General features: G+C 41.1%; 1 protein-coding gene across 2 annotated transcripts in view; it reads right to left on the bottom strand.

Annotated features, from left to right (window-relative positions):
* Window positions 1–7,873: 7,873 nt before the first annotated feature.
* kif26ab (kinesin family member 26Ab) overlaps window positions 7,874–19,642 on the bottom strand; it is a 58,893-nt gene continuing 47,124 nt past the window's right edge. Inside the window, exons 8-14 of one of the 2 annotated variants that reach the window (XM_066669711.1) lie at window positions 18,855–19,014; window positions 17,693–17,855; window positions 13,975–17,311; window positions 13,194–13,387; window positions 11,180–11,203; window positions 10,675–10,825; window positions 7,874–10,462 (exon numbers count right to left, since the gene is read on the bottom strand). In XM_066669711.1, coding sequence (XP_066525808.1) covers window positions 10,284–10,462; window positions 10,675–10,825; window positions 11,180–11,203; window positions 13,194–13,387; window positions 13,975–17,311; window positions 17,693–17,855; window positions 18,855–19,014 — 4,208 coding nt within the window. In that variant the 3' untranslated portion in view covers window positions 7,874–10,283. The remainder of the gene's footprint in view (window positions 10,463–10,674; window positions 10,826–11,179; window positions 11,204–13,193; window positions 13,388–13,974; window positions 17,312–17,692; window positions 17,856–18,854; window positions 19,015–19,642) is intronic. The other variant, XM_066669717.1, reaches the window with a different exon arrangement.

Here is a 19,642-nt window from a genome sequence, read left to right as displayed (position 1 = left end):
ACAGTATTTAACTTTCCCAGGTCCTGACATATACAGAGTGTGAACAGCTGTTCATAGACTGCTGCTTCAGCATGTTCTCAGCCCGTGTAGGTCACAGATCTAATGAGCTTTGAGAGCAAAAAGGATAATATTAAGTGTCTTCTAAAAAGGTCTATATATTTAACAGCACCCTGTTCAGTCAGGTGTGGAAGATGAAATAGAATTTGCCTGGAGTAAGAATTTATACAGTACTGTTCACAGAGACCATCATTCATTTCATTTCCAGTCAAAAAGACCATTTAGTACAAGTTATTCATTTTTGAAGGGATTAAATATAAGCTAATCCATTTGTACAATGAAGAGGAAGGTTAAAGTAGAATATGTGAAAAAGCAAGTGTTGGCAAAAGTGGAATTATAAAAAAGAAATTGACTTATTAAAAAATCTTTAGGAACTAGTAGCTAGAAGATTGCCTCAGCAAAAATGACATTTACCCAGATTTGTAATAGTTTGGTTATTGCCCCCAAAACAATGAGTTAACTCTGCTTTAATGTAAAATCCTCATTCACTTGTTGTTGCTTTGTTTCTGAGCTCTGAGTTCTGAAGCTCAGGTTCAGTGAGCACTAGTAAATGGAGTTAGATTTCCTGCTCAGCTGAAGCAAAGATCAGTAAAAACTGATGTTTAGGGTCTGATTCTCTTCTCAGAAAAACAAACATCAGTAAGAGCTGAGAACAGGGTTTGGTGTCCTGCTCAGGTAATGCACACACCTGTAAAAATCACTGGTGGCTCCTGCCAAACCTCTCTGCCGCCTCAATGGTCGCGGTAACTTGTTCAATGGCTAAATTAAGAGCTAGTCATCTCAACAACTGACACATCACTTTGTACAAATTAATCAGCAAATTAACTTGATACTGTCACGTAACATTAACATTAAAAGGAGTTTTATTTTTCTGGTCACCTAATGTAGCAATACCACCTGCAACCACTAGTTGGCAACATAAAGTTTTCTCTTCTCAAAACTCCTCCCTTTCATTTTTTGGCAGTACGTCGCCCCTTCGCCCTAATGAATGAACCGCCCATGGTAAGAACTGATGTTTAGTGTTCAGTACTGTGCTCGGGTAAAGCACAGATCAGTAAGAGTTGATGGCTAGGGTTCAAATCCCTGCTCAGATAATTGATTATATATCAATTGAAACTGGACCAAACTCAGCACTGTGTGTATGAAAGGATGTGTAGATGTAGAGTTACAGAGTAAATCAAACAAAGAAGCTGCTGTTGTGCTCAGACCATGAACCGGCTGCTTCAAAAACTAAACCTCAGCATCACTGAATGTGTTTTGGATTACTAGGTGTGTAAAGCCTCCTGAAAACAGCAGAAGCAGTAATAAAAGCAGAGTGGATACTATATGCTGAAACCAGTGTCAGGTTTCATTAATTCAGAATTTAGACATTTCTTGAAGAAACAGGAAACACTTAACCTGTGAATACACAATGCACATCAAGTATAAATGTCATTAAATATGTATTTTCATTTGTAATTACACATTTACATTTGAAAAATATAGCAAAAAAGTCTCCAGTCCCGTGGATTCAGTCCATTGTATTCCCAGCAGCAGCACTAATTAGCTTGTTCTCTCATGTTAGAGCAGCAGTGTGTAAGGGTCACTTGTCTCAGGCCACGCAGCATGCTGTTGTCCTGCTTTAGGATGGAGCTCAGTGGGCAGTGAGAGAGGGGATAATGATGAGGATGCCCTAGCCATGACTGTTGCCAGGGTGCTGTCATTTCAGATCAGTCCTGCGGATGTTGCGTGTCTCCATTACTGCAGACTCCTGAGCAGTGCCTGGGAAATCAACAGTGTGCCAGCTAAAGATCAGCCTCCCAACACCAGGCCGATCCCATGCACCACTGTGTGTGGTGCAGTCCAGAAATAGTGGAATGTGGAATGTTGCTTCTGAGAATGGTTGCATTTATTAGGAGGAATAACTATGTTCAGGTTTCCACTGAATTTCCATATATAATGGTATTGTACACAGGTAAGACGTCCTATGTCAGTCCATTACATATACACATTTTTTCCTACCAGCAACTTTATATGTCTGATGATAACATATTTATAAATGCTGTTTTTGTCAAACCAAAATTTTGCCATGACAAATGATACCTCCTGGAATATGCCTTTATTAATATTAATAAAGGTATTTTTTACTTTTACAGCTAAGGAGGTAGGTCGGAAATATATTTAGGATCCTTGCCCAAGGTTTTTATTGGTATAATGTAGTGTCCTTGCCTGGGCCAGGTATCTAACCTCAGTTAAAATAGTACATCAACACCAAAACCATTTCAGAACTTTTTTATTTCATAGTATTGGCATGTTAGTCTTACATAGTACTGAATTCAAATGGGGTGGCACAGTGGCGCAGCAGGTAGTGTCACACAGTGTCACGCAGTCACACAGCTCCAGGGACCTGGAGGTTGTGGGTTCGATTCCCGCTCCGGGTGACTGTCTGTGAGGAGTTGGTGTGTTCTCCCCGTGTCTGTATGGGTTTCCTCCGGGTGCTCCGGTTTCCTCCCACAGTCCAAAAACACACGTTGGTAGGTGGATTGGTGACTCCAAAGTGTGTGTGTGTGTGTGTGTCTGTGTGTGTTGCCCTGTGAAGGACTGGCGCCCCCTCCAGGGTGTATTCCCCGCCTTGCGTCCAATGATTCCAGGTAGGCTCTGGACCCACCACAACCCTGAACTGGATAAGGGTTACAGATAATGAATGAATGAATTCAAATGTGGCACTGAATTCAACTGTCCAGTGCAATACCTTCTCCATCATTCAGCCTGTCTCCTTTTGGATTATCCCAGTGTTCGTTAACAAAGCACATACTCACCAGTGAGCTCCAGCTGTAAATGATACAAGTTTTTTTTTCTTTCTTTTTTATTATTTAGCTCCGTGGATCCAGCCATTTTTTTGCCCCCTGTATGAGTTTCTTTTAATCTAATATCTGTATCTCAGGCACAGACGCTGGTCTCTAGGCTGTTGGTTTCTACACTCATTTTCAAAGAAACTGCTTAAGTCCCTGGTGCAACTGCCTCTCCCAAAGCTGAAAGCCCATTCCATGACCCCGAGTCCCAGGAGATACTGCTGCCTTAAGCAGTGGGGTAGCACTGGAGAACTGCTGGATAATGATGTGTGTGTTTGTTAAGGTTTGTCAATAGTTACAGCACCCCTGAAGCCAAGCAAAGCAGAAAAAGAAGCCTGTGTGGTGCTAAATTTCTCCCACATACTCTGGTAATTTAAGGTCCCTATCCAAACCAGCTTGTTTTAATTACTTAGAGTAAGTGGCAGCATTTGGTTGGGTTTATGGCTCCCCTTAAAAGAGCAGGGCCCTGCTTTAGAAGGCGAACTCTGTCTGATTGCGGAGTTGTAAATCGCTACTCATGCAGGCCCACTAACAAAGCCTGGGCCGATCGCACAACCCCTCGACTAGAGGGCACTCATAAATTCTCTTTTAATTTTCTAACTCACATAGACAATGGACGACACAAATAAGGCCGACAATATTCGAAAGCCCACACGGAGTCCGGTCTCTGAATAAGAAAAGGAATGGAATGTCTGCTCGTGGGATGCAAATGATAAAATGCTGCTGCCAGATGAAATGTAAAATGAGCATTTGACTCTATCTCTATTGATTAGAATATTTCACATTCCATGATATGATTTCCCCAACATATTGTTTTGTAGGATTTGTGTCACTTTTTAATCATGCTGCTGATTAAAAGTGAGCTTAATGAATTTTGCGAACTCTCGTGACCCGATCAATAAAGCCATTTAAACTGGGAAATAAATATTCAGAGCATGTAGAAGCAGAAAGCTAAGGTGTCAAAAGGAACCTTTGAGAGTGTAGAGTAAACAAGGACCTAGCTAAATTAAAACATGAATATTTCATGTCAGGGCCAAACCAAAATAAATTACATGGGGGGTGATAATGTTCTCCTTGATCTCGCTAAGCAATATAGGGATTGGTTTAGGTCCCCTACAAATCAAAGGTGCGTTTTTATGGGAGTGACCGATTGAGGGACCCTGCGTCGTTAAGGTGCCGGTACCTCTGCTCATTAGAAACGACTTGGGGAAGTAAATCTAAAGATGGCTTCCTCTTTATGGGCCTTACACTCAGCTGTGGGTGAAGACGCCAGTCTGATTCGAGCAGTTTCAGAGAAAATGATGGCATTAGCTGGATTTCAATTACTGACAGTGATACTGCTTTATGGGGCCATGGGTTTTTATTTTCACGTCTTCTACCAACCATTTTCCTTGCTGCCATTTACTCTCATTGTCAGCATCCCTTGCTCTGCGTGTGGCTTCTGTGTGTTGCACACGACTGAGATTAGCTGAGGAGAGTATGAGGACCAGCAGCAAGCAGATGTGCTGGGTTTACGAGGCTCTGGCGGATTTGCCTGCGTCTGCGTCTGCATGCTGATGGAGCAGACACAGCTACAGCATTGGTTAAAGCTGCGGGAGATCCAGCTGACTTCTCCCTGAACTCTCCCTCACTGAGCTGCTCGCACATTCTCCAACCCCAGGAGAGAGGCCAGAGGCTGTCAGTTCAGAGGCAAGGTCAAAGCAGCTTTTAAAAAAAGCCCAGACTCAACAGCCTACTGCAACTCTCCCCGGTCATGTTGCACTGTTGCCATGACGATGAAGCCTCTTCTTCAGCGAAGAGAGTAGGGGACATGTCAAAGGGTGTCACTCATTGTCTCCTTCCCAAAGTCTAGCTTCCTCAGCAAGAGTACGAAGTCACTGCTAGACCTAGACAAGACAGCACACAGTCTGGATGAAGAAACACTGCAGTTACAGGAGGTAGATACGAATCGGTAACACTGTGCAGCAAGACTGTAATTAAATGTGTAACTTGGTAGTATTTTTGATGAAAATGAATATTAAGCTGGCTGACAGAACACTGACTGATGGAGAAGGCAAAGTAAGATAACAGTTGGTCTGAGCTTTAACGAAGTGTAGGTAAATGGCTCACCAAGCAACCTATCATTGCAGTGCTTGTAAATAATGTGTTATCTATCTATCGTTACACTTATATAGCGCCTTTCTAGACACCCAAGGACGCTTTACAGTCCACACTGCTCAGAACACTCAGTCACTGGCGAGAAGCGGCAGCCAAACGCGCACAGCGTACTCTCGACCAGGAACGACCATCCACCTGGAGGACTGCATCGGGCACTGGGATTTCACCCAGGACAGAGCGCCAATCCATATCTGGGTACACACACATTCACTCACACAAACAGACATTCATTCACATACACACTCATTCACTCACACACCAGGACAGTTATGAGAGAAGCCAATTCACCTACCCCCCATTGTTTTGGACTGTGGGAGGAAACCGGAGACCCCAGAGGAAACCCACACAGACACGGGGAGAACATGGAAACTCCACCCAGATGGGACTTGAACCCAAGATCCCAGCGCTGAGAGGCAAACGTGCCTACCACTAAGCCACCGTGCCGTCCAAGCTATAGCAGCTATAGTTGTTTAATACATTTGAAGAGTTTCACACAATCGAAAACGATGCCCAGTCAAACATTTGCTGTCATATGGAACTAAGCTAATGACAGTGATTAGTATGAATCGGGACTAAAAAAAAGGCAAAATGAAACTATGTCCTATATTAAATTTTTTTTGTCCCAAATTATAATATGCACATTTTAATCATTGCCATTTAAAGCACATAACACTCTTTCCTGCTGTCAAAAAGCACTCACAGCCAGCAAGAATAAAGACCACTGATTTGATTAGCAATATACGGACCAGCTGCTCCAACCGAGCGTCCAAATCATTACTACTGTATGCTCTGCTTCCAATCAAATTAAATCAACAGTGGGGAGGAGAGATGGGGGCAGGCGGAGGTTATTGTATTTGCTCTGTAAGTAGGGGATTACTAGGCAATATACAGTCCAACTCTAAATTTAAGCAGCTCTACTGAAATGGATTAGGAACACATTGCAAAAAATATCCTCCCAAACTCTGGCAAGCTCCACAAGCCCCATAATCCTAATCAGATAAATGGGGTAGACCTTATTATACAATAGTTGCACTGGTTTAAAACTGACAACGTTGTGCTGATCATGTCTTACTGCTGTGGTTCTGTTTAGAAACTGTCTGTCTGGTCATTTTCTCAAATGTGTTATAAATGTAACTGTGACAAGCTGTGACCATTAGAGCTAGGCCTCCAGGACATAGTTTTCAAAACACTGTGACAACAATGCTAATTTCTGCTAGCAACCATAGGGGATTTGAGGAGAACGTTAGCACTAAGATAATTGTGAATCACGTGAACATTTTATTATTTAGAAATTACATGTTGATATTTTTGATGGTAAACGCATTGCGTGTTTTATTCAAGACTTGTAACAAACTAATTGAAATATATCTGTGCTCTGCTGTTATTCATTTCTAAAACCTGCCTAAAATACACTGTTAAGACGATCATTTGTGACATGGCGTCTAGAAGTCCTAGAATTGTGTTTGTTCTCACCAATTTGACCCAATTATTTGATCCCACTATAAAGTCCTAATGATTTTAGTAATTACTTTAATTCATTAGGTCTTCAGTTCAGCTCCTGAAGTCCTGAAAAATGGGAAATATTGGTTGACTGTATCTGCTCAGATAATACATATTAAATACACTAAAGTGGACCATTTTCTTTGAGTTAAACCCCTTTTTCCAACCAGAAATATAAGCTTAAATAAAATAAACATTATGAACAAAATGTACGACCTTATTTTATAGAAATAGTCTTTGTGTATAAACTTACAAGGTGATGAGGTTTTCCCACTGGTGCGTGTGTTGTGTGTGTGTGTGTGTGTATGAGGAGACGCAGTCAAATGGGTTACTTGTGTGCAAAATGCAGAGCATGTGGCAGCGCAGCAGGATGTTGGGGTGACAGGGCAGCCTGGTGTGTTTGTGTGAGTGTAATGTGTATCGCTGACATCATTCATTATCATCCACAGTATTTATTTACACTCACATAATCCAAAACCTGTGGATTTATCACTTTATTTGGGTATAGTGCAGGGCAAACATGCATGATTGTAATAAGTGATTTTTAAATTATAAATTTAAACCTCTGTTCATCCACATATTCGCTTTATGATATTTATCATATAATTTTGTTATACTACAATATGCGATATTCCATATGTTAATACTATACTGTGAACTGCATATTTGATAGCAGGCTGACACTTTGCTGATGTCACACCTCTAATCCGGCTATATTAAGCCATTCCTGGTCCTACAGGAGGTGTAACGGTCCTGCTGCTTTGCAATGTGTCACAATACTATGTCCAATCACTGGAGAGATCCAAGCCATTCAACTTTCACATTTCCCATAAAGGCAAAGGTTTTGTTAGCATTAGTGACACATTTGGTCTTAAAACGTAATTAAGCTCATTGTATGTGTGATGTGTTGATGATGGTGGAAAAAGTCTTTATTGTCTTAAATCAAATCAAATAGCTACAAATTTTAAAAGGGTTTGGGGATATGGCTAACCTGTTGTTCTACCAACACCAGCACCTTCTTTATTAGACATGTAAATATACTTCTTTATTTACTTATTTCTTTTTTCTTTGTAATCACTTCTTGACTTGCACGGCCATAGTGTTGCACTGGCTTCATACAGTGGAAGAAACACCAGATCTGAAGCAAATATGGGATTTGATTTCCTGTAGTCTTTCAAAGATCAAAGATTTAAGTGTTGTTTATCAGATGGTAACATTTTGGTTTGCCGGGTCTTGCATTGATAAAGATATTTTAAATATTATCTTTACATCTGATCATTTTTACCACATTATTTCAAAAACAGACACTATTAAAAGAAGGAACATGTTTTTATTCACAAGAAAGTCATCCCAAGCTGCCATATTATACATTTATACACATAGTCTGAAAATCCTTTACAAAATCAAAAAACATTAGAAAATATGATTTGATATGAAATATGACATACATCATCATTTGGAATAAAAAAGGTACAGTTTGGTGTTAGTTGGTTAACTCATGTTCATAACCTCCTATGATATGCCAGCATCATCATTACAAAAGTAGATGTAAAACCAAAACGCGAACATATCTAAAAAATAATAGGTAAAAAAAATCTCATGCAGCATTGTAAGAAAGGGCCTGAGTGTGTGTTTTTGTTAAGGTAAATAAATCCAAGAGTGTTTTCTGAGAAACAAGATAAGTGACTCAGGAATTATGTTGGATGATCCAAAACACATATGTTAAAGAGTTAAACAGCCATTTTGAACAATCCTCACCTGGAGAGTTGACTCCAGAACAGAGAGGTATTTGAGGTTAGACAAGCTGATGTATTTAGGAGATATAAAAAAGGGAGACACATGAAAGTTTTGATCCCTAAGCTCTGAAACCCTACACAAGGTCAGGCTGTTTGTGCTAAAGGCAAACTGTAGCTTTCTGAGGTTCTATGTGAATAGAACTGTATTTCAGGAATGCATAGAACCAATGTGTGGCACCATTACCTCAGTGTATATTTTCCACAGTGTTATACTGTAACAGTTAAGAAGTCCATGTGCTGGTTTATTTTATGTTGTTGTATTGTGTATAACGGTGTTGAATGAAAAGTCACTGTGCTCACTTTCAGGTTTTCATTGCACAATCAGGATCATGTTATGGCCAGGATCACAGGCTCAGATTAAGCCAGACGAAGATGCCAATAATAATTTAAATCTTACTCTGAAACTCAGTCTGAAATTAGGTTCAACCCTTGTCTAGGAAACCAGCTCTGAATGGCATGGGGTCAGTTATTATTAAGTTCCTGTTCTTGTATTTACTGAAAGATAATGTCTCAAAGTAGAAAACCGTTATGTAAATCAAGACCCTTAGCTGTTTAATACAGACAGTAAGCTGCAATCAGAAATTCCCACTATCTAGGTCTCAGTTAACAGTAACAAGAACAAAAGCTCAGAACACATTTTGATAAGACAATGTCTGGTATAGTGTGGTTCATAACACGAGGGTTTGACTTTCCCACCCACGCAACTATAATATAATAATACCACTAACAGTCCTTGGGCAAGACTCTTAATGCTGTAATTCACCTACAGGCGGAACGTGTTTAAAACTGTGAGTCACTCTGGATAAGTGTCTCGGTCTAATTCTATGAATATAATTGTGAGATCAGGTTGAACGGTCATGCAAAATGGCTGAGATTAACTGCTTAAAAGTGACGAACGGGTTGATATTAATGATCACATTCTGGCCAGTTTGGGCTGTTGCTATAAAAGGTGTCCCATAAATCATATGTACATTCAGTGTGGCTGAACTCCTTAAACAGTCGAGAATGACTAACGCAGTACCAATGCAAGACATCAATTGTATTAGTATAACACACATTCTTCTGCAGGACCAACCCTACTCTAGATCATTGGTGTTGTTCCATGTAACTGAAATCATTCAAGGCAACTGAGTCAAAGTTGAAAATGGGTTTGCGTCAACCAGAGACCTGGAGGCAGTTGACCATACAACAGTTATACAAACGTAGTTTTTAGAAAGACATCACAGAGTTTGTTTGATATGTAAAGTAAGAAAAGTCACACACAGCCACTAGAAATAAACAATAAGGCTCCAGAGGTTAGATGACTAAATGCTGACAGAGGAGACAGCCGAGGTGAAAGGCAAAGTCTGGGAAAATGCAATAACATTAGCTTATTGCTTTCCTTTCCTCTTTCCTTTAAACTCCCTCATCCCCCAAAATGCTATTTTTACAGACTTACTTAATCATATAAATACACTATACAATGAAATATAAAATCATTTTCTTCGTAAAAGGAATATGTTAAGGGTTGGCTTAGGTATGCTGGTTAGAGCACTAGCACCAATACAAAAAATAATGATTGACAGAGTCATATGACAAAAGGCACTTTGCGGTGTAGTAGGAGAACTCTTGGGTAAATGGTGACAGTCCGTCTTTCTTTCTTTTACTCTTCCTTTCATTCTCCTCCTCTCTCTATACAGTAGATGATCCGAGATAATCACAGGTTGTTGCTTCATCTTAAGAAAGTCCATCACACTGAGAGAGGCATGCTGTAATACCAGCCTCAGTCGCTCCTCAGAAGATCATGTGTTCCTACCCAGTACTCCAGTCTCTGCAGTTTCTTCTTTGTCTTTTGTTAATATCAGTGGCTGCTACATTTCACTATCCTTCCATTCAGACTTCCAGGATCCTTTCTCAGTTCCTCTCCTCCATTCTGTTTCTCCATCTATGCTCCATCCTGTTATCATACCTCCACCTCTCTCCGACCTTCTTGAATGTCCGATGCTACTCTGATGTCAAAGCAGGTCACCATCATGATGCGGGACTTGCATAGGTTGACGCAGTACTCCAGCTCACCGGTGACCTGCTCCAGAGCCTCCAGGTACTCAGGTGACTCCGGCTCCAAATCCTGGTCCACGTCAACTGTGAGAATCACAAATAATCAGCACTTAGTGAGTGGACTTTTTTGTCACAGGTTACATCAGTCAAGAATGTAAGGCTACCACAACTTTTCCATTTTCAGAAAATTCTCTTAAATAAAATACTCACAAAACAGAAAAACCATTGAATAACCAACATATCTACCACTCTTATGAACCAACATATTTTGTGGAGATACACAAAGTGAAACTCACACTCTCCGATCCACTTGCTGGGGTCCATCATCAGCCTGGCTTTGGTGTCTTCAAGTTCCTCCTTCAGAGTTTGGTGTTTGACTCTGAGCTCTCTGATATGCTGCTGCCTTCTCTCCACATCCTTCAGCTTAGTGTTGAAGTACATCAAACCCTACAGGTAAAGAAAGAAAGGGGAAATTAGAGACCAGTAAAAATAACAAAAAATAGCACATTGGTATCTGCCAGTGTAGTAAAGAATGGAATGATTAATGATATTATATATTTTTTTTACTTATCCTTGGCCATTTGCTGTAGTAATAAATGTGGTGGTTATTTATTCTGTTTAATATTCTCTAGTTTCATGTGATTTTGCAATGATTTATAGCATTTGTATGTGCATATCTGGTAAGATGCATGGTTTGATATTTTCAGAAACACATTTCAAGTGACTCCATTGGTTGGACCTTTTCTTGCAGATTTACTTAATTTTACAATCAAATAATGCCATTTGACTTAACCAACGTACCTTTTCAACATCCTGAATTGACTGCTATATCAGAGAGTTGGAGAAAAGGAAAAAGAAGAGAAGGAAAGAAATATTGTCAGATTTATAATGAATTGTAAATATATGCATCCATTAATGAACATTCATGTCTATGAGCCATTTATCTACAGTTTACAATAAAATGAATGCCACGATTAAATTAATAATTACATTTACATATTTTCCAACCACAGTATTCCAGTTTTAAAATTACCCAAGGTGTGATTGTGAACATCTTATATTAATAATTATTGATCCCTATATATTGTATTTACTCTTTCACTGTGTGTCTCTTACTAATGTCTAGTTGTAAGGTAATTTGAAAAGGATTATTGAACATTAAATTGCTATATGCACTAATTTGTTGTTGTTCAAGTTCCAACTGCTCCTGCAAGGGGTCAACACAGCAGATTAGCTGCTATCCCAGCCAATGACTCACACCGAAGATACCCTTCCTGATGCAAATCTTCTACTTCACCTAGGCTTGGGACTGGCACCAGGAGAACACAAGCACAACCCCAGTGGCAGGGTGGCTAAGACAGGGTGAACAGATCAAACTCCACAGACAGTGAGCTAAGAGAAGGCTCAAGCCCAGGACCCCATGCAGACTACAACATCACCCATCATGCCATTGCATTGTCTAAAACTATATTCATTAAGTAATGTTTTTTTTTTTTTTGCTGTTGTTATTGTTTATTATTATTTCTTTTAGTAGTAGTAGTATGAAAGGAGAATCACAGACTACACTCATTATCACTGCCAAAGTGACTGCAAAACCTCACTTGTTTCATACAAACACCATTAACCTCACTGAGAATTGCTAGTCTATGTTTCAGCCATACACAACCCTAGACATTTCTGTGGTTTCCCAGGAAGCTCAGAGAGCAGCCATCCAGACACATCTCTCCACTATCAGACGCACAGAAGGTCAAGAGTCTGAGCCACAAATTATCATCACACTCTTTAATAAGATGCAAAGGGCTGACAAGTCCTTCATTCAAAGTGAAGGGCTTGAAGGTGACAGATGTGGCATATTGCTGAGCTAATGACATTCCCTTTCACATAGCAGAGGCAGTATTAACTTAAAGATACTGAATGTGCTCTGGGAGCTTTCTGAAAGAATGAAACACGAGACAGAAAAAATAATCTGTGTGATATGTCAGCTGTCTTACTGGGAAGATGAGTTATTTTAATTGTGTCACGAGTGAATGTACTGCTTCATACATGCTAAAAAGACTTTCTTTAAATGGTGATCCATGCTCAAACATGACATCTGCAGCATGTGTACTTCCATATTTTACCCCAGTGGCCATCATGAAAACATTAACACATGTCATGTCTTTTATTTGGTTATTTCAACAGAAAATTTTACAAAGAATGCCCTCTGAGTTTTCCACAGCATTGTATAATTTTGGTGTCGAGTCGTGATTAAAAACATGAGGTGTAAACCTTGCAGAGGCTGATTGGCCAGAGAGACTTGTCAATCATAATGAACTGCAGATGTCCAGCACAAACTAGCCATTTGTAAAATCTCCAAGCTATAGAACTCACTTTTGCTTTTATCTGACTCGGAACGGCAGCTTATAAAATTACAGTGGTCTTTTAAATTTGGATTTGTGGCCGAAAAATCCACAGGGAGCTAAGCTGTGCAACAAGGAACCAAAAAACTCTACTGCGCTGTCTGAACTCATGCATAGAACAACACAAAAATACTCCAAGTAAACAATGCTTAACTGCACTGTCATAGTTGTGGTTTTCAAACCCCACATCTTCTGTTAAAGACCGTGTTTTGCATAGTCACCAGCTACATTTTGTGGGAGAACTGTGCTAGTGGAAATCTGCCAGGGACCAAGGACCAAAAAGTACGTAGTAAAGTCAAGTAGGTATCATGCAGTGGAAAAGCACTGTTTGTTGTGTTTTCCATCTTCACCACCTCAAATACACTGCACTTCATCTGGGTCAGGATGATGATCTTTAAGATGCGACAGAGACTCACCTCAACTGTCTCCTCCTGTCTCCGCCGTTGCAGACGTTCCACATCATCTATCTCATACACCTTGATCTCAAAAGGCTCTTTCAATGGCCCGGACATTGGAGGCAGATCAACCCACTGGCCTGTGGCACCAGCCTTCTTCCCCAAGGATGAGGTGTCTGGCAGGGGAGCAGGAATAAGGCGTCGTCTCTGAAGGCCTATAGCACCCAATGAGAGTGACACAGAGAGCATGAGACAGAGCTAAAGGATGGAGCAAATAATAAAATACATGGGCATGGTACAAGACAGATCTGTCAATTACAGCAAAATATACAAAACCTCTTCCTCTTGCAGGCAGAAAAAAATGACATGCTATGGTGGAAAGATTTATCCCGTATCTGTATGTATATATTTATGAGCTTGCAGATTTGGACGGAGGGTGATAACAGGCTTTATGCAGACCTCCTGCATTATGTTTACATAGCATATGTATAAGGGGCAGGAAGAATCTAGGTACGATGTACACAGTCATATGTACTGCAAAATGAACAACTGACATTAGGCAATGTGACTGTTTTGGAATCATGACTGTGTAGGTCTGCATTAAGTTATCAAAACGGAAATCCTTGCACGTATCAAATAAATATGCGCTTGCATAAATAATGGACAGTCAGAAATCCCTCAGGCAGGACTACAAGCCTAGTAAAAGATGTCCACTCAAATAAAATATATCCAAAGAAAAGCAAAGCTGCTGCCAACTTAATTATTATTTTTAATGGTAACACCTGCAGGAGCTACTACTCACCATTTGATCTCTTTTTGGGCGGTTTGGAGCTCCTGGTGCGTCCAGAAGAAGACATCCCACTCTCGCTCATAGAATCATGCGCTGAAGAGGCACTTCCAGTTGCCTCGCTGTCCCGGATCATGCTTTCATAACCACTGCTCCCTCCACTGTGGTAGAACAGTGCAGTTCGGCCCATGGCAGGGGGCAACTCTCCACTCAGGACACTGCTGTTGTCACTTCCATGACCACTGCTGTACCTCTGCGGTCGTCTTGGGGCAGTGATCTTGCTGTAAGGAGAGGGTAGTATAGGGATGGGTGTGGGCTTGTCATCATTGAGGTTCACTCCACTGTCGTTGCCACTGTCTGAATCTCCAGAACCTCTCAGGTGCTTCCCAGGAGAATTTCCTGCTGCCAGCTCACTAACACGACTGTTGGCAGCTCTCATTGCTTGTTTCGTACCCATAATAGTTCCTCTTGTTGGTTTACCATTGCATCCTGCAGCTGAACGAGGTAATGCACTCTTCCCTGAAGGTGGAAGACTGGCATTCCTTGTTGTAGACGCAGTAAGAGACTTGGTTGAGGAACTTAGGGCTTTGGAATTGCTTGCAGCTAACGTACGAGCTTTGTTTCCATTCACAGGCACTGGTCTGGCATTAAGGCTGCTTTTGACTTGCCCATTTTTCCCCATATTGACTAGATTAGCCCCAGGAGGTAGCGAGGTACTGACTGGGGAGGAGGTGGCGACAGGTGATCCAAGCTTAGCAACAGATCTGCTTGACTTTCCGTTGAGACTGGCTCCACTGTTCTCTCGACTCAGCACAGGTCTAGATCCCAAAGATGTCAAACTGTCACACCTTTCTAGGGATATCTGACTTCCGTACAATTGTCCAGCATCCCCTCGAACTCCTCGGGCCTTGAGGCTAGAAGTGGCTTTTAGTAAACTATGCTCAGACTTCAAACTGGATGATTTTAAACTGTGGGAGTCTCCTCTGTACCGAATATCATATTCATTCTCTGTCTTTGCAGGCCTGGGTCCTGAGGACTTCCCAGTCTCATACGCAGATTTTAAGGCACTTGGGGGTAGCAGAATTCGATTCTTCTGATCCAGACTGGACTTGCGCACAGGGGGAGGAGGAGGTGATGACCCACCTTGCTTTGGCAGCATACTAACATCCTGTCTACTTGCTCTTCCATTTTTTTCCAAAGATGAGTACTTTAAACTACCAGTTGATGACCCAATATCCAGGCCAACCTTCACATCAATGGATGTATGGATGACTGGAACAGTGCCCAGTGTGGTTGCTCCTCTTCTGAGCTGTGGCATTTTGCTGGGGGTCTCCATCTTTTTGCTGCAACTGGATTTTTCACATCCATCTACCACCCTTTGTGATGAATTAGGCCCCTGTGTTTTGGGCATCCGAGGTATGCTGTTACTGTTTGTGCTTACTTTCCTAGGTGGTATGCCGCTAATTCCGTTTTTAAATAATTTTGACGAAGGACATGGATTTGAGGGCACTGGCAACTCTGACAAACTGTCTATCCGATACCATGGGTCATCTTGCATTGTTTCTAGCCTTGGGGGTTCACGTCTCCAACTACTATTGTTACCGCTCTCACTAAGACTGCTACTCTGAGCAGCAGATGAGGTAGGTTTAATTTTCCTGGGAAGACTAGACTGAACACCATGAGAATCTTGCAAGGTCTGGGTGGGGGATGAATTTGTATTATTTGATTTTGACAGTTTGGGTGAATTTCTGAAGTAGATTTTTGTGGACTCTGGGGAGGATGAACATTTGCTTAGTGAGAGCTTACTTGAAGCAGCACTGTCGCTATCTAATTCTGAGAAGCTAAAACCACTATCATTCAGTGAATTTTTGGGCTCCTTTTGTGGACTGTTTTGGAACATGCCAAGGGAATCCAGGTAAAATGCACTTCCTGGGCCAATATGTGTACCATCAGGGAGAAAGACATCTGCAGACTGTGCTCCTTCACTTTCTAATGTGCAGACGCTTACTTCGCTAAGCCAGGAACCAATCGAGGAACTACGGCTGTCTAAGGAGGCAAACGTTTCCTCCTGCAAGGGTGTTGCCATTTCGGGGTTCACTTCAGAGGTGCCCACACTGGACGTGTAGGCATCAAACTCATCGTTGATGCTGCTAATGATGCTAACTGGCCTAGATCCTGAAGCAATGGCCTGTACAGAGCAATCGCTGTTAAAGCTTATGATGCTGGACGGTCTCCCATTGTCCACAATATTACCAATAGACAGTTCTTCTACAAGAGTGAACACTAGTTCATCCTCTCCATTCAATTCTACTGGTTGCTGGAGAGTTACTGTAGTCCTCAAGATATCTCTGTCCATGCACCTTTCTCTAAGTGTAGACCTCAGCTGGCAGACTTCGAGTGGAGTCCTTGGGTTTAGATGATGGACCCTGCTCAAAAGTGGAGAATTACTACTAGAGCCACCCTGCTTCTGGGCTTGGTGGCTCATTCCGATGGGTGGAATTCTAGTGGCAGACGTTTCTTCTCGCTCCCCGTTAGCATCTCGTTGTTGTGGAGGTGGAGCAGGCTTGGGTAGCTGTTTTTTGTTGAAAAAGACCTTTTCTCTCACAACTGGCTCTGAGTTTTGGAATGAAGGTGATTTACCTTGTTTCCCTGGAGAGCACGGAGCAGAGTTTTCTGATTTGTCCAGGCCTTTTTCACTATCTGCCCTTGAACAACACACATTCTCAGGCATGTCTTTATCTGATGTGGTGGTGCCTTGCCACTTGGAATGTTCAGATTTGGACTTGTGTTTTGGGCTGCTGGGCAGTTTACTGGCAGAGGAAGTGAGTGGTTTGGGTAATGCTTCCTGCTGAGAAGATGTTTTGGTAGAAGTCTTCGGGGAAGCTGAAAGAGATCCAGTCCCTTCTTTGGGCTTTGTGGCATTATTGTCCATCTTAGGGCTCGCTTGATTTCCTCTAGTTTCCCCAACAAAAGTCGTTGGCTCTTCACTCCCATCAATACATTCCAGTCTCTCTTGAAGCTCAGCAAATGTGTTGCATTTGAAATGGTCGCGGTCAGCTGGTCCTTCCTTTCCACGCTGCTTTCTGTTGAGGGAAGGGATAATAGGAACAAAGGCTGGAGGACCCTCATTATCACTGAGTTCGCGGTCGGAGATAGCAGCACCACCGGGGCCGACGTAAATGACGGTGTCACATGACTGCTCGCTGCTCGAAGAGTAGTCTGGATCACTAAGTAATGATGGCAGATCAGGGTCCAATGCCACAGTCCGAGGATGGAATGGTCTTAAATGTGGAGGTCGACGAATCCTTCCTTCATCACAGGAACTCTCCCCTCCAGAAGAACTGGATGCATACTGCATAAAGAAACAGATTATTGTCAACCACCATCATTCAATAAAACAGCTGACATTAACATTGATAATATGTATGAGATGTATGATAGGAATCATAATTTACAATGTATATACCATGTCATCATTCCATCTATTCTATATTTCTGGCAAATTGTCTCCTCAATCTGAGAAAAACAACACACTATAAATTACATGATTAAATGCTAGAGAAACCCAGCTCTGAGTTATTACTGTTCTTCATCTGTCTACAGGAAAACTCTTTAAAAGTGTCCTCATCATATAAAGTTTTGTATTGTAACTGCTACAATAAAATATTTAAAATTATGGAACTTTTTATGGTGTGGTTCTTTTAGTTTTTGCCCATTTTATAGTTCCACCCACCTTGGACTTCTTCTTCCTCATGCGGTGGATTCGAGACGCCAGCTGGATAGTAGTGAGTGAATCAGCGTAATAAGCTGGGCAGTCTGAGACATGAGCTATCATTGTTGTCCTGCAGTTGATGTTTCCAAGCGAATCACGAAGCAACATTGTAAGCTTGCTGTCCCTGAACAATAGAAAATGTCCAAAACCAAACAGAACACTGTCAGCATATCCTCAGGTATACAGATGAACAATTATCTTATTTGTTGGCAGGGCTGAAACCCTAAACCTTGCTAAAGTATTTCATCATGGAATTCATTCGTTTATTCAGTATCAACAAGAAAGCAAGGAATATAAATTAGGAGGAGTGGATTTACCAGGCTCGTGGGTGTCTGGTTAGGTTTGTAATGATCATACATACAATGATTCATGTAGAATCACCATGAACCTCAGACATTATCAGTGTACCGAGCCGATAATAAACCTGTCAACACTACCTAGCATGCTTGGTCTTGTTGCTGACAGCTTTGACTACGTGTTCACTCCTTCTGTGATATGTCATTGGAAAATCGAGTCACAGTATACCTCAGAAAGAGATGTTTGAATGGAACTTTACTGTCAGTTTATAAACTGTATTCAGATCTCAGAAAAGGAGCTTTCACAGCATCAGATTCTATCTAAAGCCTTATCTGGATGAGATTCATTAAAACTGGGGAGTTGGGGTAATGTGATTTTACAACAGGACATCAGTCATATTTAAGGTCAGTTCCCACAGTATAAAAAATCTTGTTATAAATAGTAGAGCTGGGAGTATCTTCTAGATTCACACACTGTTGTCACACCACAAAACTGTTATTAGAATCAATTTATTGGCATAATAACAGTTTAGAAAGTTGGACTTTATAGTCACTAACTCACAGGATATAATGAAATATTTTCTTGTCAATTTGCACAAGATTAATAAAACCTGGGGTTATTTCTACAGCTCTTTTTTTAATCAGTCAGAGATCTTTCTATAACAATGATTGACACAGGGCATTCATATGGGGCTAATATCACCAAGATACTCCGGTAATAACTATGTGACCTCCCCTTTTCTTTTGACAGTAATCCCACCCAAATAGGGCTTTAGAACTTTTAGGTCTTTGCTCATATTGTGTTCATATTTAAAACGTTTGCTTACCTGTATGGTACGTGCTTGGCTCCGTTCGCCAAAGCCAGAATTACGTTTCCTAGGGCGTTGAGGGACAGACATAGACCACCTCCTCCGTCCCTGCTCTTACTGAGCACTTTCTCACAGCTGCCAAGGTCTATGAGGTGCAGTCTACTTCTACCTCCAGACACTAGAGAAAGAGGAAAAATGAGATGGAATTTCTGTTAGAAACTCCTAATGATTAAAATTATCAATACACATCAAGATGAAGCAAATATTACAGTGCTATTAAATATACAGTACATTCTATTTCAGCTTACCTGCACTATTGTCCAACAACTGCTGCTTTTTTCCAATCACATCCAAAGAAACAAAACTGAACTAAGTCACTAAGCCACAAAACCAAAGCCCAGACATTTAGTCAGATGTATACTTCAATAAGCAATTACATCGCTTTAAATATAGGAGCTAATTTAATACCACAACAACCATGTGTCCGTGTGAGATACAATCTGAAAATGACAGACTTGAGTCAGCAGCAGTGAGCTTATAAAAAAACCATGGACACGCCCACTCTGAAATACTGCCAGAGAGCGTAAAGAAAAACACACCAACACATGACTGTCGGTTATTAATGTCCGCACATTCTGATATGATTCAAATATGAGCTATATGGAGTCTAGTCTTTAGACCAGACTCATGCCGTATACACAGTATATGATGTGAGTAAGTAAAACAAAAAATCATATTCATCATTCACTTATGGAGTCATCAATGCTGCTGTGGATACTAAATACAAACTGGTACAGTTTCCACTC

This window comes from Hoplias malabaricus, chromosome 1 (assembly GCF_029633855.1).
Source record: "Hoplias malabaricus isolate fHopMal1 chromosome 1, fHopMal1.hap1, whole genome shotgun sequence".
In the NCBI taxonomy this organism is placed as follows: domain Eukaryota; kingdom Metazoa; phylum Chordata; class Actinopteri; order Characiformes; family Erythrinidae; genus Hoplias; species Hoplias malabaricus.
The sequence above is the reverse complement of the archived record's forward strand: the minus strand, read 5'-3'. Positions and strand labels throughout refer to the sequence as shown.